The 19,287-nt window shown below is 41.7% G+C and overlaps 1 protein-coding gene across 6 annotated transcripts in view; it reads left to right on the top strand.

Moving 5' to 3' along the window:
• The window catches only part of dmxl2 (Dmx like 2), a 50,382-nt gene that overhangs the window by 15,860 nt on the left and 15,235 nt on the right, over window positions 1-19,287 (top strand). For 5 of the 6 annotated variants that reach the window (XM_088992353.1, XM_088992355.1, XM_088992351.1 and 2 more), the window contains 35 exons: window positions 2,032-2,157; window positions 2,527-2,598; window positions 2,735-2,813; window positions 3,053-3,197; window positions 3,680-3,746; window positions 3,848-4,020; window positions 4,108-4,288; window positions 4,409-4,589; window positions 4,707-4,925; window positions 5,020-5,291; window positions 5,731-6,000; window positions 6,097-6,326; window positions 6,421-6,623; window positions 6,852-6,973; window positions 7,248-7,337; window positions 7,456-7,564; window positions 7,672-7,791; window positions 7,957-8,184; window positions 8,828-9,114; window positions 9,899-10,065; window positions 10,149-10,800; window positions 11,848-12,177; window positions 12,259-12,378; window positions 12,763-12,898; window positions 14,596-14,706; window positions 14,816-14,985; window positions 15,262-15,359; window positions 15,465-15,630; window positions 15,963-16,227; window positions 16,349-16,551; window positions 16,746-17,111; window positions 17,289-17,471; window positions 17,550-17,840; window positions 18,711-18,902; window positions 19,128-19,204. In XM_088992353.1, the coding sequence (XP_088848479.1) occupies window positions 2,032-2,157; window positions 2,527-2,598; window positions 2,735-2,813; window positions 3,053-3,197; window positions 3,680-3,746; window positions 3,848-4,020; window positions 4,108-4,288; window positions 4,409-4,589; window positions 4,707-4,925; window positions 5,020-5,291; window positions 5,731-6,000; window positions 6,097-6,326; window positions 6,421-6,623; window positions 6,852-6,973; window positions 7,248-7,337; window positions 7,456-7,564; window positions 7,672-7,791; window positions 7,957-8,184; window positions 8,828-9,114; window positions 9,899-10,065; window positions 10,149-10,800; window positions 11,848-12,177; window positions 12,259-12,378; window positions 12,763-12,898; window positions 14,596-14,706; window positions 14,816-14,985; window positions 15,262-15,359; window positions 15,465-15,630; window positions 15,963-16,227; window positions 16,349-16,551; window positions 16,746-17,111; window positions 17,289-17,471; window positions 17,550-17,840; window positions 18,711-18,902; window positions 19,128-19,204 (6,701 nt within the window). The remainder of the gene's footprint in view (window positions 1-2,031; window positions 2,158-2,526; window positions 2,599-2,734; window positions 2,814-3,052; window positions 3,198-3,679; window positions 3,747-3,847; window positions 4,021-4,107; window positions 4,289-4,408; window positions 4,590-4,706; window positions 4,926-5,019; window positions 5,292-5,730; window positions 6,001-6,096; window positions 6,327-6,420; window positions 6,624-6,851; window positions 6,974-7,247; window positions 7,338-7,455; window positions 7,565-7,671; window positions 7,792-7,956; window positions 8,185-8,827; window positions 9,115-9,898; window positions 10,066-10,148; window positions 10,801-11,847; window positions 12,178-12,258; window positions 12,379-12,762; window positions 12,899-14,595; window positions 14,707-14,815; window positions 14,986-15,261; window positions 15,360-15,464; window positions 15,631-15,962; window positions 16,228-16,348; window positions 16,552-16,745; window positions 17,112-17,288; window positions 17,472-17,549; window positions 17,841-18,710; window positions 18,903-19,127; window positions 19,205-19,287) is intronic. The other variant, XM_088992354.1, reaches the window with a different exon arrangement.

Raw genomic sequence — 19,287 nt, 5'->3', positions numbered from 1 at the left:
TCTTATTTTAATCAAATTATCTGATTTTATCAGTCTTATTTCCTGTTGTTTAAAATATACAGTAAAGTCTCGTTATATCGATATCGGATATATCGATAGTCCCGGTTATATCGATACTATTTTTATGCACGCACGGAGAAAATTACATGCAAACGGGGTCGGATATATCGATAGTCCCGGTTATATCGATATTTTTTCAGACTCCCTTGAATATCGATATAACGAGACTTTACTGTATATCTAATGTCGACATACCTGCAAGTCTATACTGAGCAAACATTAAAATGAAAACGACTCAAATAGCGGTAGCCTAAGAGACATTTGCAGGTCCTCCTGTGTTTTGTATACTGGTATATTTACAAAGTAGAATACTAGTCTGTTATCGGAGTGTGGTCACTGATGTTACAGTGGGTACACTCGCCTAATTTGTGTGCAGGCAGGGTGGGTTCAGTTCACACTCAATTACGATGTGTGGAAATGATTGGATGTACATCTCAGATGTTTTTGTATTGTACATCTTGCACCCTTTGACTGACTGATGACCAGTTCAGAGTCGCCAGTCAAATTTAGCTGTAATAGTTTCCAGCATCTCTCCACCCTGAATAGAATAAGCAGTCTTCAAAATGGATGGACAGAAGCAGTTGTTTTCCCATGTGCAGAGATGCTGATCATCCCGGCAAAGACAGTCAGCATTAAATTTTGATACCAGAGATGATAAGTAGTCTATTTTTATACTGCTGGTGCTGATGTTGTAATTATTTCACAGTAACTAAACTGTATTCGTCAAGGAGATTAGTAATGTGATTCCAAATGTTTATTTTAATGGTTTCATTAAATATCATACTGCCACACATCAATATTATGCTCTGAAAAGTAACACATACCCTTGTTTGCACACCTCTTCCTCAGCACCATGTTTGTTATGCATGAGACTGTATTGCATGGAGGTGGTGAAAGAGAAACAGGACGCATAAACCAAATGAACAACGATGTGATGAGAGACTCCAGTTCGTGACCGGTGTACTCATGTTTACTTGTCTGGCTCAGAGGCCTGCTCGGTGGAAATTACTCGCTCTTATAAATAGTTCAAGGCAATCTACAGCTTCTACAAAGCAGCATCAGACAGTGCGTGACGGTGACCGCATTTTAATTCTGTCGTAATGCGCTGCAGCAGATGCAGCAAGGGACGAAGAACGCACAGACTGCAGTTTTCCTTGTACTTCCCTCTCGCCGTGTACCGCGTACAAAGCTCATCTTGCTTCAACCACCGGGGCCATAACCGCAACAATTAGTTTGTTTTTGAAGAGTGATTGTAAAGCGTCCCTACTGTGTGACTCAGTGGTTCTCAGCCTCTCCTCCAATTCTCCTGAATAATGAATGATACAAGCTGCTTTTCAGGGACTGCTGTTGCTCCGTTGCCAATTTACTTTGCTCTTTAAAATTTAAATTTGAACATCAATCTAATCATTTAGCATAAAAATAGGTTTTGCCTATGACACAGATTAGTTTATGATGTTGCTCTTCTTTCCCTGACATATTTTCATCAATGTCTATTACACATTAATGATGAAACATTTATTACAGTAAAGTCTCGTTATATCGATATTCTAGGGAGTCCGAAAAATATCGATATAACCGGGACTATCGATATATCCGACCCTGCGCGCATGTAATTTTCTCCGCGCGTGTATAAAAATAGTATCGTAATAAGCGGGACTATCGATATAACCGATATCGATATAACGAGACTTTACTGTATATATATTGTAATCACAAAGCAAGTACTGTACATTGAAAAAGGATATGGGCTAGGTCGATATGGGTAAATGTCAATTCCTGAAACACTAAGTTGATGTTGTATGAGCCTCTCCATTTCAAGTGGTTTACTTTTTGTATTGAATCAATGATATACATGTCAAACTATTTTCTGCACCTTGCTATTATTGTATAACTTGTTTGTGCCTGTTTTTTCTTTCTTCTTTTCATAAGATCATAAAATGCCCATTTTAATGTTAACCTTTTTATTTACAGGCCTACGGCTCAGGGTGTGATGTAGTGATCTTGGCTAGTGACTTCGAGTGTGTGCAGATCATCCCAGGAGCTCAGAATGGGAACATTCAGGTGGGCTGCGTGGAGTGCTCCGATCAGCTTGGCAGGGTAAGTTTTGACCTCATACTCAAATTTGTTCCCTTGTGCAATGTGTTTTTTTCTACGCTTTGTCTACAGACAAACCACTGCACACTTAATAAGTGAATAAGTAGTTTCCAATTCGGTGCATTTTTCCCCTTGTTGGCCACAGTTCTTAAAGTGTGTCCAACTCTTAAAAGGCAGCAGATAGAAGATGATGGACAACAAGAAGAAATTTCACTGTTGTTTGTGATGATGGTGTTGACAATTACACACAAAAAATCTTATTTTTCAACTCAACAAATTGCTCTCGAGTATCATGTTCATCTTAATATATTTTTGGAAAACATTCATTTTTACTAGAGTTCTTCATGGCTTTGAAATGATGCTTTTATATAGATTGCTGCCTCCTACGGAAACACAGTCTGCATCTTTGAACCTCTATGTACCAACCCAAACAAACGCCACAAGGTAGGCAGATAAATGGTTATTTAATAAAAATGGTTGTTTCAAGAAAAATACCACGAGGTGAGCGAGGGAGCCAATAATATTGCATGGTGTGTCTGTGTGTCTATATGTGCGTGTTTTGCTCTCTTGTCACTAACAGCAGCTTAACTATCAGTGGCAAAAGACAGGGCAGTTCTTCCTTGATGCCATCACCTACAACCTGGCGTGGGACCCACAGGGTATGCCGATGCTTTTTGTGTGTTGAAGTCAACCTTGTAATGTATTTATTTAATTTTATTTCCAAAACAGTCTAATTGAATCCTCTACATACAGCGCTTGGACTCACTGACCACATTTATTGCTCAAAGAACTCATACAATTGTGAATTATGTCTCCCACATAATACACATGATGCTCCCTGCTCTTAAGTCCTTAACTTGGCCGTGAGACGTGTCACCTACTGCCTTTGTTTCCTCAGGGTACCGTATCCTAGCAGCAACCGAGCGTCTTCAGCTGTGGGCTCCGCCGCTGGCGGACACCTTAATCGAGGAGGAGGATGTCCAGGCGTCTGAGGACAAGCTCCATCCTGTTCTAAATGACTGGAACTGTGTCTGGCAGTGCAAGTGAGTCTTGTTTATGCATCTCTGGTGTAGTTGACAAGGGGAAATGGGTACTTATTTTATCTCAATTTTCAAATTTGGAATTTGCAAATATGAGAGAATATTTATGTGGGGTTTTTTTATGTATTTATTTGCTTCAAGACCAAATGCTTCAAATTGAACATATGCTGATATGAGTCATGTGATTTAACTTCAGTCAGTATCCGTTGCGCAATTGTCATTTTATGACAAACTTATATTCATTAAAATAGAAATGGCAGCTTTTAAAGCACAAAATGCATGCGCACACACACACGCACGCACGCACGCACACACACACACACACACACACACACACACACACACACACACACACACACACACACACACACACACACACACACACACACACACACACACACACACACACGCACTGTTTCAAACTGCTACTCATGAGCTAGTGAGCTGTCTTTTGCATAAAGCTCATGTGAATATACTCCCGACAGGACTGCTGCATCTGTGCATGTTGCCAAGTGGTCCCCTGATGGAGAGTACTTTGCAACAGTTGGGAAGGTGCAGATACTGTGATTTTGCAAAATAAGGACACCTGAATAAATAACCAGCAATGATCTTCATGTCTGTATTTATCTGCATTTGCGTGTTTGTCAATCTAGGATGACTGTTTACTCAAAGTGTGGTATCGCACCACGGGCTGGCGTTCTGCAGTGGTGGTGCAGGACCCTTCAGATAAGAAACCTCTCACTGTTCACTTCTCCTTTGTTTACCTGGCCCACCCTCGCTCGGTCACCGGTATATCCTGGAGAAAAACTAGCAAATACATGCCAAAGTAAGAAATAAACCCACATTTGCTAAATGAAGTCCTGCAATTCCTCAAAAGATGTACATCGAGTGCATCCTTCATTTGTCTTTTTAGGGGTTCGGTGTGCAATGTTTTGCTGACATCTTGTGAGGATGGCGTGTGTAGACTGTGGTCTGAGACCCTTCTTCCAGAAGACAGCTTGCTTGGGGGCCAAATAACTGAGAACACACAGTCATTTAGCTCTTGCTTGCCAGGCTTGCCAGGCAATAAAGATAAGATTCAGCATGCCTTGGAGGTATCCAACACAGGATGGTTCTTGTGAACTGAACAGAAATCATCTATAGCAAATATGTATTGTTTTCTTTGCGACATTCATCTTTAACCATGAATTACTAATTATGCTTTGTTGGAACAGTCTATTCACCACCTGAAGCATCTGCGTCGGGGAAGGCGACGATCATCTGCTTTGGTAGCTCACAGTGAGCTGCTCCCCTCTCAGCTTGGCACACAGGATGCGCACACTCACCGTCACATTGCTCATCATGCCAACGCTTTGTGTCACTTCCACATTTCAGCCAGTATTAATCCCAACACAGGTAGCCTTTTCCCCCCGAAGCAGCTGTCTTAACTGCTTTTCATATCTGTATTGATTTACTGTGTCTCGATGATCCATCTGTCTCTGCTAGCTCTTTATTCCTTGTTTTCACTCGCAGACATCCCCTTATTGCTGGCAGATTCTGCACTCTTCAACACAGATGATGGCAACGGGGCAGGAGGATTCGTGGTTCATTGGCTCAATAATAAAGATCTAAGTTTCACCTGCTCAATGGATCTTTTTATGCTACAGCTCCGTAAATTCTCAGAACAGCACCTAGACCATGCCACAGAAGACCCCCTGTATCCTGAACGATCCCCTATGAAGTTTGACTTTGGTATGACCGCAGTCCATTGGACAACCCTAACTAAAAAATTCAATGCATATTAGCACAAGCGCATGGTTAAACACCTGTTGTTTCGGACTTTTAGACCTGGATGAGATATCTGACATGGCCTCATCTGACCTTGGAGAAGAGGGGGAGCCAGGGGAGCAGGGAAGCACAAAAGCATCCTCACCAGGATCCAGCTCCAGCTTACCTTTGCCCTCAATGCTGCTAGAGAGAAGGATGGAGATTCTAACCACAGAGTGGAATAAGAGTCCTGACATGCTGTTCACCATCCACCCAACTGACGGTTCATTCCTTGTTTGGCATGTCAAGTACTTGGATGAATTTAACCAAGGCATCTTCAGGCAGGTTCAGGTAAGTACAGCTTTGTTGATATAAAAACATTGCGGTGTTCTGTTTGTAATGTCCCACGAGTGTAATTGTTGAGTGTTTTTCCAAAATATTAACTTGCCTGCTTTTAATCACTGCTTACTGTGCCGCATGCTCATTCAGGCATACAGTACACTCACTGATGATTATAATGGAGGAGGATTTGCCTCGTTCAGGAACCTCAAAAAGGCTACTGTAATTTCTCAATATCGGAGCGTAGTTCAGATATCTCTGACAGTGTGGATTAAAATTCCTGACGATTATTTTGGAAATGGAGACAGTTTGATACATTTTTTGCTTTGTCTTTATTTTGACAATTAGATCATGTATGCAGTTTATTGCTATGACTGGGAAGCAATTGTTATTCTGTACATCAAATCTGTGTGAACAATTGTGGTTTTCTTTCCTTCAAATGTGCCTACAGGTGTCCTTTTCCTCCCGTATCCCAGTGGCATTTCCTACAGGTGATGCCAACTCTCTGAGTAAAAACATCCTGATGTATGCCTGTACTTTGACCGAAAGGGAGAGTTTTAGGGCAGGCGAGCAGGGAAGGATGGGTCAACATGTTGCTCACTCTGCCTCAGCCTCGGCTGGCCTTGGCTTTCCTGCCTTAGCCTCCTCTTCCTCTCCTAATCTTGGCACCAGTCCTGCCGTCATGATGGTCTCCAAGCATGTTGACGGATCTCTTAACCAGGTGTGTTTGCATGTGATTGTGTGTTTGTGGGAGGTGAAGTGAACTCCTTTTTTTATATGCAAGCAGAATCAATGAAAAAAATGTGTTCGTTTCCAGTGGGCTGTGACATTTGCAGAACGCTCTGCGTTCTCCAACGTATTGACCGTGTCCCACAAATTTCGCTATTGTGGCCACCGTTTTCATCTGAATGACCAAGCCTGTCACACAGTGCTACCACTGCTGCTAACGTCCTCACACCATAATGCACTGCTTACACCTCCGTCGGCTCCTGGAAGCATAGATGGGGAACAACCTCCCACCTTTCCCCTTCCAAATGGACTTCTTAGGTAAGGGGAAAAGAAAACACGCTATATACTCAAACAGGAACCAGACAAGGTAAGGAAAATACAAGTTACACGTATTTCTCGGTTTGTTTATCAGAAAGCAGCTTCGCAATGCAGCAACAAGGACCTTCCATGACCCCAATGCCATCTACAGTGAACTTATCTTGTGGAGAGTGGATCACATTGGACCCCTGTCATGCACCGGAGGCGTCTCTGAACTGGCTCGGATCAACTCTCTACACACCTCTGCTTTCAGCAATGTTGCTTGGCTACCTTCACTAGTTCCCAGCTCTGTACTTGGTAAACATGACAAAGCTGTTCGTTGTTTGCAATTTGTAAAGATGACAATGTGTGTAAAAAAAGTGCAGCACCATTTCATTCTCTTCTGTGAAGCTGTTATGCATTTCATATTTACAAATTCGTGATATCAACGTTTCAGATCATTAATGTACCTTCAACACCATGCAATACTCAACTACAATATGTAAAGGAAATAAACACCGTCCAACTATGTGTTTTTCCTGACAGGAACGTACTGCAATAGTGCCAGTGCCTGCTTTGTTGCATCAGATGGTAAGAACCTTCGCCTGTATCAAGCTGTGGTCGATGCCAGAAAGCTACTGGATGAATTGTCAGATCCAGAAACATCTGTGAGTGGACTAACACACCAACGCCCACACACAAATGCTATGTGATAATCAGAATAATATGTCACCTTTTTCCTCTATTTGAATCGAAATATATTTTAGGCGCTAACTTGTAGGGTGTTGTGTGTCATGTTTGATGCAAAACTAATCAAAATGCACTGTAATATCGTCACTATAATTCACACACACTGGAAAATCATTTAAACCATAACCTTGATTGGTTCATAATCACAGTTTCTGCATACCAGTACTTATAATCATTTTGTGTCATGTTCAGAAATTAGTTGGTGAAGTGTTCAACATTGTCAGTCAGCAATCCACCGCCCGACCTGGCTGTATCATAGAGCTAAATGTCATCACAAACCAGGTAAGCCATTGCTCTATATTTCACATCAGCTTCCTAAAAACATCCAGATCTTGAAATGTCAAAATGGGGGTACACAGAGCATATAAATGAATGTTTTCTATTTCCATGTCCAACACAGTGTGGTGCCAATACCCAACTGCTGCATGTCTTCCAAGAGGACTTCATTCTAGGTTATAAACCTCAAAAGGAACCAGATACACGCACACCTGTCTTTCCATCTGGTGAAGGTGTAGTACAGGATCTAATTAATGCTGCATGCCGATGTTTCTGAAAAGTGGCAAACCAGAGTCAAATGCATTAGAAGATTGCATTAATTACACTCTTCTGTAACCAGATTACCACCCCCCTCCTTTTTCGGAGAAGTTTTTCCTGGTGGTGATAGAAAAGGATCTGAACAGGAACTCAGTGCTACAAATGTGGCACCTCCACCTTCAGTCTGTGCAGGCGTGTGTTGGTAAGAGAGGGAATCATCTTTATTTTAACTAAAGCATTATTTTCTAGTTTTATTTGATGATATTCAACCCAATAATCGGGTCTCCGTTATAATGTGCTGCACTAACTCACATATGTAAAATAATGGTGGAATACAGCTGTAATATTAATGTATTATTGTGTCTAGATGATCTGAACCAAGATTCTAGCTTCCAGAGCCAATTAATGGTTCCCAATCAAGTTGTGAACCCTGACTCCTCTCCAGAGACCTCCCCTGTCAGACCTCTTCCCCGCTCAGCCTCCACAATCAACTTGCAGTCAGCCAGCAAACTCATCCTTAGTTCCAAACTGGTGTACAACAAGCGACTCGACCTGCCCCATGGAGTTGAGGTGACCAGAGCCACGCCATCTGCTGGTAAGCCCAAGCATTGCCCTCACTCACGTCATGCACAAGTTGCAAGATTTGAACGTCAAATCTGTTTGAGTAGTACAGTGAACCCTCGTTTAGCGCGGGAGATACATTTAAAAAATAGCCTGTGATAGGTGAAATCCGCGAAGTACAATGTAGTCAGCTTTTTTTTTTTACAATGAAAAACTGTAAATACTGCAGAATGAAACAAAAAATAAAACCTCTTTTTTAATAGTTTAAAGAACGGTGTTGTAAAACAATATTTTGCTGATGCACCTATTCGTCCTGACTCCGCTGCGCTGTAGCGTCTTTTTCTAGTGATGGAGTCTTTCTCCGAGAGAAGAACATTGTTATCGTAGTTATTGGCATTCTTTTGTTTTTTTTTGCTTTCTTTTTTGGAGAATAGCGAACAGCTCATGGAGCAGAATGCTCCATGAACTGTTCAAAGCCAGTGTGTTTAAAAAAAAAAATTCTGCGATGCACTGAAGTGAACCGCAAAGTAGTGAGGGATCACTGTATTCATTAAAAAATCAAAACATGTTGAAAATTATTGCCATACTAAATACTAGGTCGAGATAAAGAAGAGGTTTTCTGGCACCACACGGAACAGATTATTTCCATTTTCTCATTTTTCTTCCTCTTCTTTCAGGCCATCTCAGTTCCTCCTCCATCTACCCTGTATGCTTGGCTCCTTATCTGATCGTGACTACCTGCTCTGATTCTCGAGTGCGGTTCTGGCGTTGTGCCGTCGAGGGTGATCATGGAGATAGTGACTATGAACAGGACAAGCGGATGTACCGCTGGGAGCCGTGGGCTCTAATGAACGAGGAGGAAGATAACAACAGCGCTGTGTTTGTGTCTGGACGGCCGGTTGCCGTGTCATGCTCCTACACTGGTAGGCTGGCCATTGCTTTTAAACAGCCACATCAAGGACAGGTAACTTGTTTGAACGTTCCATTGCTATAAATCCCCCCAAGGCAAGGCTTTGTTTCGCCTCATTTAAATAGATGATTTCATTTCCTCAGGTGCAATGTCTTTTTTATTATAGTTGACAAATCATATGTACATGGTGCACATCATAGCTCTCCAGCAGGATCTTCGCATCTCCAAAATTACAACGTTTCTGAAAATTCCCATTTAACGACATGTTCCTTTAGTGACCAAGGACTGACCGTCTTGTCCAAAATTATTAGCCAAATAAAGTCAGTAAATATAAATTAAAGCATCTATGTGTAATGTAGTACCAGGAAATACCTTCTCAATGTCGATTGGCTGTCATCAATGAATCGGACGGACTGTGCTTGCTTGAAATGATGACGAAATAATGACTGACAGACCGATGTTCTCACCACTGATTTAAGTGGTACAGATCCATTACCGCCACCGGCAGTACATATCAAAGTCTTTACCCATACCAACTCACTGATTAGATAAAGAAAGCGTTTACATTTTTTTTTTCAAGAGGTCTAAAAGGCGTCATGGGTCCAATATGAAAAGTAATTTGCTGGCTAAGGCAGAAAAGAACCCACATGCAAACTTACCTTTTTGAATGAGCAGTTCCCTCTCCACAGAAACATTTCATCTTTCAGTTTTTTAAACACATTTTATTTACACTACTATTTACACTATTTTGATTTTGCATTTGATTTATACAACTTTCATTGTTTCTGTACCACGTTATATTGTTTATTTTTTTCCACAAATGTTTTCCCCCTTCTAGATTTCTGGAAAAGAGTTCTCCATGCACGTCTCTATCTATGAGTGTGAATCAACTGGTGGTTCAGAATGGGTTTTGGAACAAACTCTCCACCTAGAAGAATTTAACAGACCCTCATCAACATTGGACCCAAGAGTCAGCGTGGATTCTAACCTTTTTGTTTACAGCAGGTGAGGAGTATACTGCATATGTCAGTGAGCCTATTTACCGCTAACAGCTGTCTTAAATCTAAAAGGGAATTTCTCTCTACTAGCTCGGACCTGTACGTGACCCGAGACCACAACTCACCCAACATCAAACATTACGTCCACCTGGATTGGTTGTCAAAAGAAGATGGCTCTCACATCCTTACAGTGGGGGTTGGATCCAACATTCTTATGTATGGTCGCATCTCTGGAATGGTTAACGAGCAAACAAGCAGCAAAGAGGGTGTGGCTGTCATCACCCTTCCTCTGGGGGGCAGTATCAAACAAGGGATCCGCTCTCGCTGGATCCTACTCAGGGCGGTGGACCTTCTGTCCTCTGTGGATGGCACTCCATGTCTACCAGTTTCACTTTCTTGGGTGAGGGATGGCATCTTGGTGGTGGGCATGGATTGTGAGATGCATGTATATGCCCAGTGGCACCAGGACAAGAAGCCTGGTGAGGGAGAGGAGGGCAACCTGTCATGTGCTGACATTGCTGAAGGTCAAACCACAGCTTCTTCTTCAGTATTTGTGGGTAGAGCCAGGTCCAAAAGTGTGTTTGAAGGGAGCGCCGCAGTGGATGAGGCCCTACGTGCCCCTGCAGGACTTCAAGAGGGAGGACTTTTTGAGGCAGCTCACTCATTGTCCCCAACACTACCCCAGTATCATCCCACCCAGCTCCTTGAGCTCATGGATTTGGGAAAGGTTCGCCGTGCCAAGGTGAGTGTCCCTCATCCCCTAGTTGTGGTAGTTCTCAAACATTTTACACCATGCACTGTATGAAAAAAACATTTCACATTAACGTCCTACATTAACTTGAATGTAGGAAAGTTAACAAAATTAAAACCTGTAATAAATATTACATTAAAATAGAGCACTGGTCGTAAATGCATTCATTCATCTTCCTGACCGCTTTATCCTGACGAGGGCTGTGGGGGGTGCTGGAGCCTATCCCGGGTGTCTTCAGGCACTAGGCGGTGGGCACCCTGAATTGAATGCAAGCCAATCGCAGGGCACACAGAGACAAACAACCATCCACTCTCACACACACTCCTAGGGACAATTTTGATTGTTTGATTAAAATTGTACCTGACAGTAAAATGAATTTAATCCAAGTGAATTGTTGTCAAAATCAAGTACAACTGAACTGTAGTAAACAAATGTATGGTACTGGATCAAAACAAGTATAAGAGGGAACTAGACCTAACCTAAGCATTTCTTCGCAATACTATGCTGTATGGGCGGCCCGGTAGTCGGGTGGTTTCCTCCCGGTCCTCCGGTTTCCTCCCACACTCCAAAAACATGCATAGCAAGCAGATTGACCACTCCAAATCGTGCCTCGGTGTGAGTGTGAGATTGACTGTTGTACGTCTTTGTGTGCCCTGCGATTGGCTGGCAACCAATTCAGGGTGTCCCCCGCCTCGTGCCCGAAGACAGCTGAGATAGGGTCCAGCACCCCCGCGACACGAATGAGGAATAAGCGGTACGGAAAATTGATGGATGGACGATGCTGTATGTGCATTCCACTAGTATAACCATGATATCCTGTATCGTGGAACACGAATTGAGAAGATGAATCCACATGAGTAAATTTAGAATTTAATTCCTCATTCAGTCACTTTAAAAATCGTTATCTAAAGTGATTCTTAAAAATACCGCTGGACGGAGCTTGAGTTCCACCAGTGTTACACAAGCCACACGTTGATGTAACCACTATAGAAGTAATATTTCACTCAAATTTCCTGTTTATGTTTATCTTTCTGTCAGGCCATTCTTGCTCATTTGGTGAAATGTATTGCTGGAGAGGTTGCTGTCGTAAGAGATGTCGAGGCAGGTGAGGGTGGAGCCAGGAGGCACCTGTCTCGAACCATCAGCGTGACAGGCAGCACAGCAAAAGACACAATCGTGGCCGGTCGTGACGGAGGGCGGGATTATACCGAAATCAACTCTATCCCCCCATTGCCTCTCTATGCGCTCATGATAGCTGATGAGGATACTTCTTTCAAGGGTCCAGAAGACACTACCAAAGGACCCAAAGTGGTTAATGGTGAAGCAGGGCACAGGTCTGCTGAGGACCAATATGCCGACCTTTTCCAGGTTTGTACACAATGTAATCAAAGGCATTTTGTCATTGAAGATTGACACTTATTTCTATTAAAAACGGCACTGTGTTAACAGGTGCCAACAGTCACCACGGATGACTTTGTCAATTTTGCCACTGACAAACCAGAGAAGAAGTCGCGAGTTATCAACCTCTCTCAGTACGGTCCTGCCTACTTTGGACCAGAACATGCGCAGGTGTGTATTAAAAAGCAGAACGCACTCTCAGTAAGACTGGAAAAAATAAGCTTGTTTTATTAACTATTTATTGCCTACTTTTTTCGTTTTTGTTATGTCACGTAGAGATTCACGACAATTTAAATGCTTTGATAATTAATGTCACATCAAATTTACTTCTTAGAAATACGTAATAATACTAATACGACAATTTAAATGCTTTGATAATTAATGTTACATCAAATTTACTTCTTAGAAATAATAATAATAATAATAATAATAATAATAATAATAATACATTTCAAAGCTCTTAAGGAGAAATAGTCGACTAACATGGCTACACAACATGAAATACCTTCATGGCTTATCTTTTACCAACATATACTGTATCTTGTGCCTCTCAAGGTGTTGTCCAGTCACCTTATGCACTCCAGCCTTCCTGGACTAACTCGTCTTGAGCAAATGTTCTTGGTGGCCCTGGCTGACACGGTAGCAACCACTAGTGCTGAGGTCACTAACTCCAACGATCAACAATACACAGGTCAATATGCTACTGTTTTTTTATTATGTTTGGACTGTGCTTGAGAGGAAAGCAATTTCATCTGCGCTGTATCTTGCACATACTCTCGAGCATATTTGACAATAAAGCTTGACTTGACTTCCCATGACATGGCCCGCTTACTTTTTGTTTGCATGATTTTATGATTTTTAACTGGGGCGATGATTTGGATATCGATAAAGTAGGCCACAGTTTATCTAGCAGTTTCATGTAGCATTATCCAAATGTCCTTGAAAATTAATCTCACCAAAGGTGAAGAGTCCTGATGTTGCGACTCTCCTTTTAAAGAGCAACCGACGTCACTTTTTTGTTTTTTAACTGACGTCAGAAAAACGTTTTATAGCATCTAAAATACCCAAAACACACAGTATATTTTTATTCAAATTCAAAACACCAATAAAAATGACTTAAAGTGTCCAAAATCTGCAAAATATTGAGCTGCGAATTGGGCATTTTCAGAAAGTCCCGCCCCCAGTTCGTGACGTCACGCCAAGATGACTTGCATTGCTGGAGAATCAAAACAATGGCTTCAGATTCGGAGAATATGCTTTCTTGTTACACCTCCAGTTAGGAATATGATTCAAATAGGTCTGAAGACGAAAGCATACATGTTTGCAATCGATTAAATAATTTATTCCGTGTCATTTTGAGGCAAACGGGCGGAGGGGAATGTCTCCCCCAAAAAGAGGCAATAAAATGGCCACCTAGCTGTGAGGAATGCATCAGCCCGTTTCCACAGGCGGATACATTCTTTCCATGGAGCTTGGACTCCCTCTGCTGGCGGCTTTTGGATGTAACACAAGGGTTTAAAAAAACAGTACAGCAAAATACATTGACGTGATGGAAGGACCGCTACAATGTGTCTTTTTTACGGTAAAGGGCAGTCCTCTTCTGACGTCACGTACGGACTCGTTACCAACTCAAAAACAAGACTTCCTGAATATTCAGCGCGAGTCTTAAAACGTAAAATATAGCGATATGCGGTGGAATCTTATTAAAATACGCCCAGTAGAAGTCATTTGAAGCCATTTTACAAATTATGGACACAACTTGTCCGGAGACGTCGGTTGTCCTTTAAGCGAAAATGTTGTCCCATGTCACCATGCTAACGGAAAAATGTCATTAAATTCCAATCTTTTTTTTCCAAAAGTGCGCATATTTTTAAGTACTGGGGTTATATTAGAAAATGGCCGGAAATTAAACCGCCTTGGAAATTGATCTTACAGTCTTTAGGTTGGTGAAAGGTTAGGAACATTAGAATTCGCAGGATTTTTCTTGATTGCGGATTCCTGAATATTGGTTGCCTTCAGCCATCAAATTTTTGTGCTAAAAGGCATTGTTTCTGCTATTGTAGACTGCTCTTTTCCTTATCTTTTTGTCTTTTCTCTGTAATTTATGATCCCACTTATTTAGTCTTTTGAGCAGAAGACATTAGCAGGTTGTTCCAGCACAGAGACAGTAGGAAGGTTCAGGGACAAGAGAGAGTGACAGGAATGCACGAAATATAGCGATACAAAATGATTTTTTTTTCCCTTTAAAATGTAATAATGTTTAAAAGGGAAGCACTCCTGCTGCTATCATAATCAGAATCAGAATCAGAATCATCTTTATTGCCAATTATGTAGAACACACAAGAAATTTGTGAATGAATAACAATTACAAACCTGGTATGTTTGTAGGAGGTGAGGCTCTGGATGAGTGTGGACTGAGGTATCTGCTGGCCATGCGTCTTCATACCTGTCTGCTCACCTCTCTGCCCCCACTTTACCGCATGCAGCTGCTTCACCAGGGTAAAACACTTTGCCCTTAATTTGATTTAATACGGTGACCTCTCCAGTTCATTGAATCTTGACAGTTTCTTCATGCCATCGTCACTCTTATTCTATCTGTCCTTGTTAGGTCTGTCAACATGCCATTTTGCCTGGGCCTTTCACTCTGAAGCAGAGGAGGAGCTGCTGAATATGGTTCCGGCCATGCAGAGAGGTGACCTACAGTGGTCTGAGCTCCGAGCTGTTGGTGTTGGTTGGTGGATACGAAACATTAACACCTTGCGGAAAATGGTGGAAAAGGTACCTAGATATCCAAATTCAATATTTGTAGTTAATTGAAGAGAAACTTCTGAAATGCCTCTTTTACAAAATCGTTTTTGTGCACTTGAAAGTAACACTTTGGTGATAATCTCAGTGACTTGAAGAAGCTCCAGTGTCGCTTGTGCCTCAAAATAATCTTCCCAAAACATTATACAATTAAATGCCAAATGTATTGATTTTTATACTGGCACTGTGTTCGATATATAATTTCGTTGTAAAAAGTGGAATTTTATTTTTTGTAAATGCTTTTATCAGTTGGGCAAAGCTGCATTCCAAAGGCACAATGACCCTTTAGACGCTGCTCTCTTCTACCTGGCAATGAAGAAAAAGGCTGTCCTGTGGGGACTCTTCAGGTGGAACTTTTTTTTTAATTAATTTCCAAAAATTGCAGGGTCTATATTGGTTTGTTTTCATTTGTAATTTTTAAAGCAATTGTTTATTTATTTTATTTTTCTCAGATCCCAACATGATGAGAAGATGACTCAGTTCTTCAAGAATAATTTCAGTGACGACCGCTGGCGAAAGGCGGCTCTAAAAAATGCTTTCTCCTTGCTTGGGAAACAGCGCTTTGAACAGTCTGCCGCCTTCTTCTTGCTGGCTGGATCACTCAAAGATGCGATAGAGGTATAAACAACTTTCACTTTGTATGTACACTCAATAAGTATTTCTCTTTTCTGTGCAGTATTATTTCATGCATTTATGTGGATTGCTCAAAATAGAGATCCTTGTTGTTTGGCAGGGAGCTGATTATATGGCAGCTCTAAGCCAAATTATATTGATAACATTCAGCAAAAGTCCACATATCTTTCCTTGACCAAGGTTTAATATACCAAATAGTCAAAACAGTCAAAACAACAAAAAATAAATAAATAAACATTCTTATACGTCTAAACTTGCATTCAAGATGTGTTTGCAATCTGCCTCTCACATCCCATCTCCTGTGTTTTGGTGCGTAGGTGTTGATGGAGAAGATGGAGGACCTCCAGTTGGCCATGATAGTCGCTCGACTGTATGAAGCAGACTTTGAGAATTCATCCACCTGCCAAGGCCTACTTTATGAGAAGGTTCTCGGTTGTAACAGGGATGGAAGTCATTACCAATGTTGTAGACTTCATCCCGACCCGTTCCTGCGTAGCATAGCATACTGGATCATGAAGGATTACACCCAAGCCCTGGACACACTCTTAGAGCGCATCCCCAAAGATGACGATGATAACCCTGGTGAGTTGCTTTGAGACATTCAGTTAATTATTTGCTAAATCTTACAAACTTTCATCAAGCCTTTTTTTTTCTTCAACAATATTTGCATATTTTTTCTCTACCACACTAATTTGTGTCTTAGACGTGATGGTCAAGTCTTGCAACCCCGTGGTGTTCAGTTTCTACAATTATCTAAGAACTCACCCACTCATCATCCGGCGACACTTTGCAAGCTCAGAGGGTACAGCAACTACATTGGGTCTCACTGCAGAAAAGAGTGGCCCTGATGAGATCAACCTCATCGAGCGCAAATTGTTCTTCACCACAGCAAATGCACATTTCAAGGTGGGTTCACTTATCTGGCTCTTACCACTCTCAGTCTCCCATTGCCCTTCCTCTCTTATCATCAGGAACCAAAACCTTCCTCGACTGTTTCAAATTGCAAATTGGATTCTTAAAATGTGCAGTCAAAAGCATTAAACAAAGACTCATTGACAGATATTCATATGACTTATTTCCCTTTTATCTTCTACCTACAGGTGGGCTGCCCAGTTCTGGCCCTGGAAGTTCTCTCCAAAATTCCCAAAGTTACAAGGAAATCAAGCTCGTCTCCCTTGAGCAAGGCTTCATCCCCGGGCAACTCAAGCCAGGAACTCAAAAAAAGCACAGATATAGAATGGGCTTCGCCTACTCCTCCTGCATGGGGCGGAAATGAAAGTGCAGGTGCGATGGACTGGAGTCAGTCCATGAGCAAGTTGGAGGACGATGAGCTGAAGCTCGACTGGGGGGATGACAAGGAAGACGATGACGATGACAATGAGGATTGTCTGAATATGAAGAAACTTGCCACTGCGATTAAAGAGGAGGGAGCGTTTGAATCTAAGCCGCAGAGAGATAACTCACAGGTTGGACAAGTACCTTTGCAGTTTATCAACAGGGGAAGACACTTTTCTTATTTAAATAAGTGAATAAAATACTATCATTTGGTTTACACTATAGAAATGGGAAATATTTTAGTCACTTGAAAAGCTTGTAGTGACTTTTAATTTAAAAAAATGGTCATTTCTCTTTTTATGTTTTAGGGCGAGTCTGAAGTGGATGTAATAGCAGAGCAGCTGAAGTTCCGTGCCTGTCTAAAAATCCTAATGACAGAACTGCGCACATTAGCCACTGGTTTCGAGGTGGATGGAGGCAAACTTCGTTTTCAGCTCTACAGTTGGCTAGAGAAGGAGATAGCAGCCATGCATAACATATGCAACTACAAGGTCTAGTAGTCTCCTTTTTTCCCCCAGGGAATCTTTGAAATCAATGACATATATCCTTTTTTGTTCATGAATATGTAGGTAGAAGGCAAGGATCCTGAGTCAGAGTGCTGGGCAGAACGAGCAGCATCAGTGGATATATCAGATGACCTGTTGGAGAGAACAGACGCTGGTGCCTATGAGCGTCACCAAATGGAGCGGCGGCGCCTTCAAGCTAAACAACAGCATTCGGAGCGGCGCAAGGCTTGGCTGAGAAAGAACCAGGCCCTGCTCAGGGTTTTCCTCTCTTACTGCAGCCTGCATGGAGCCAAAGGAGGAGGAGTCACCTCTGTACGCATGGAGCTCCTTTTCCTTCTGCAGGAGAGTCAACAGGTAGACACATACTCATTTATTAATAATAATAACAATACATTACATTGTAAAGGACAACCGACGTCTCCGGACAAGTTGTGTCTATAATTTGTAAAATGGCTTCAAATGACTTCTACTGAGCTTATTTTACAAAGATTCCACCGCATATAGCTATATTTTACGTTTTAAGGCTCGCACTGAATATTCCGGAAGTCTTGTTTTTGAGTTGGTGACGAGTCCTCACCCTACGTCACTGAAGGACCGCCCCTGACCGAAAAAAAGGACACATTGTAGCAGTCCTTCCATCACATCAATGCATTTTGCTGTACTTTGGTCTGAAAACGTCGTGTAGGACCAAAACGAGGCAGAAGAGGCAAGACGTCTTGGCGTGACACCACGAACAAGGGGGCGGAACCTTCTGAAACTGGCCACTTCCGGTTTCAAATTGAAATACTTTTTAGACACTTTAAGTCATTTTTATTGGTGTTTTGCATTTGACAAAAAATATCATGCTGTGTGTTTTGGGTATTTTAGATGCTATAAAACATTTCTCTGATGTCAGTTAGGAAACAAAAACGTGACGTCGGTTGTCCTTTAAGCGCCTTTCAAAGCTCTCAAGGCCACTTTACAGTCACAGACAAGCATAGGTACTATAATAAATAAAATATACAATACAAAAAATACATACAAAATACAAATACAATGTAATAAATAAAATACATTTATAAATAGAAACAAGAGAGAGAGCTACACAGAAAATGCAATTTTAAATAGGTGAGTTTTGAGATGGGAATACCAATGTATTCGGTATATCGTACATTTGCAACTTGCTTGATGCCGATCACTCTTCTTGGCGCAGTAAATGAAGAATTGACAATATTTTCTTCTCAGGAGATCACAGTGAAGCAGCTGCAGTCTCCCCTTCCTCTCCCAACCACCTTGCCTCTGCTCTCGGCCTGCATTGCCCCGACCAAAACAGTTATCGCCAATCCCGTGCTTCATCTCAGCAACCACATTCATGATATTTTGCACACTATCACCCTCATGGAGGCTCCGCCGCATCCAAATATCATCGATGACCGGGTCAGAATTAAGTTTAATTACGTGCTCAGGTCTTTCAGTGTCTTTTGAGTTAAATATTGAACAATGTTCTATGCTTGCTTAATTTTCCACTTGCACTTTTTTGTGTATTGTTTTTATTCTGACGGTTTTAAATTTTGTGACGCACTTTGTGGTTTTACCTGTGAAAAGTGCTATCTAAATAAAGCTTACTTACTGACGCAAATGAACTTTTTGTTTTGTTCTCAGGTAAACACCCTTCACACACTGGCAGCGTCTTTGTCTGCTTGCATCTATCAGGCGTTGTGTGACAGCCATAGTTACAGGTAGTCTACTGCTATATTTCTCGCACATTTGAATGTTGACTGGCCTTTTTTAATATGCGACTGGAGTGCACAGTTATAGTACT

This window comes from Hippocampus bargibanti, linkage group LG03, assembly GCF_051943395.1.
Source record: "Hippocampus bargibanti isolate YZ-2025 linkage group LG03, ASM5194339v1, whole genome shotgun sequence".
NCBI classification, from domain to species: domain Eukaryota; kingdom Metazoa; phylum Chordata; class Actinopteri; order Syngnathiformes; family Syngnathidae; genus Hippocampus; species Hippocampus bargibanti.
Note: the sequence above shows the minus strand (reverse complement) of the source record. Positions and strands in the feature narration are given on the sequence as shown.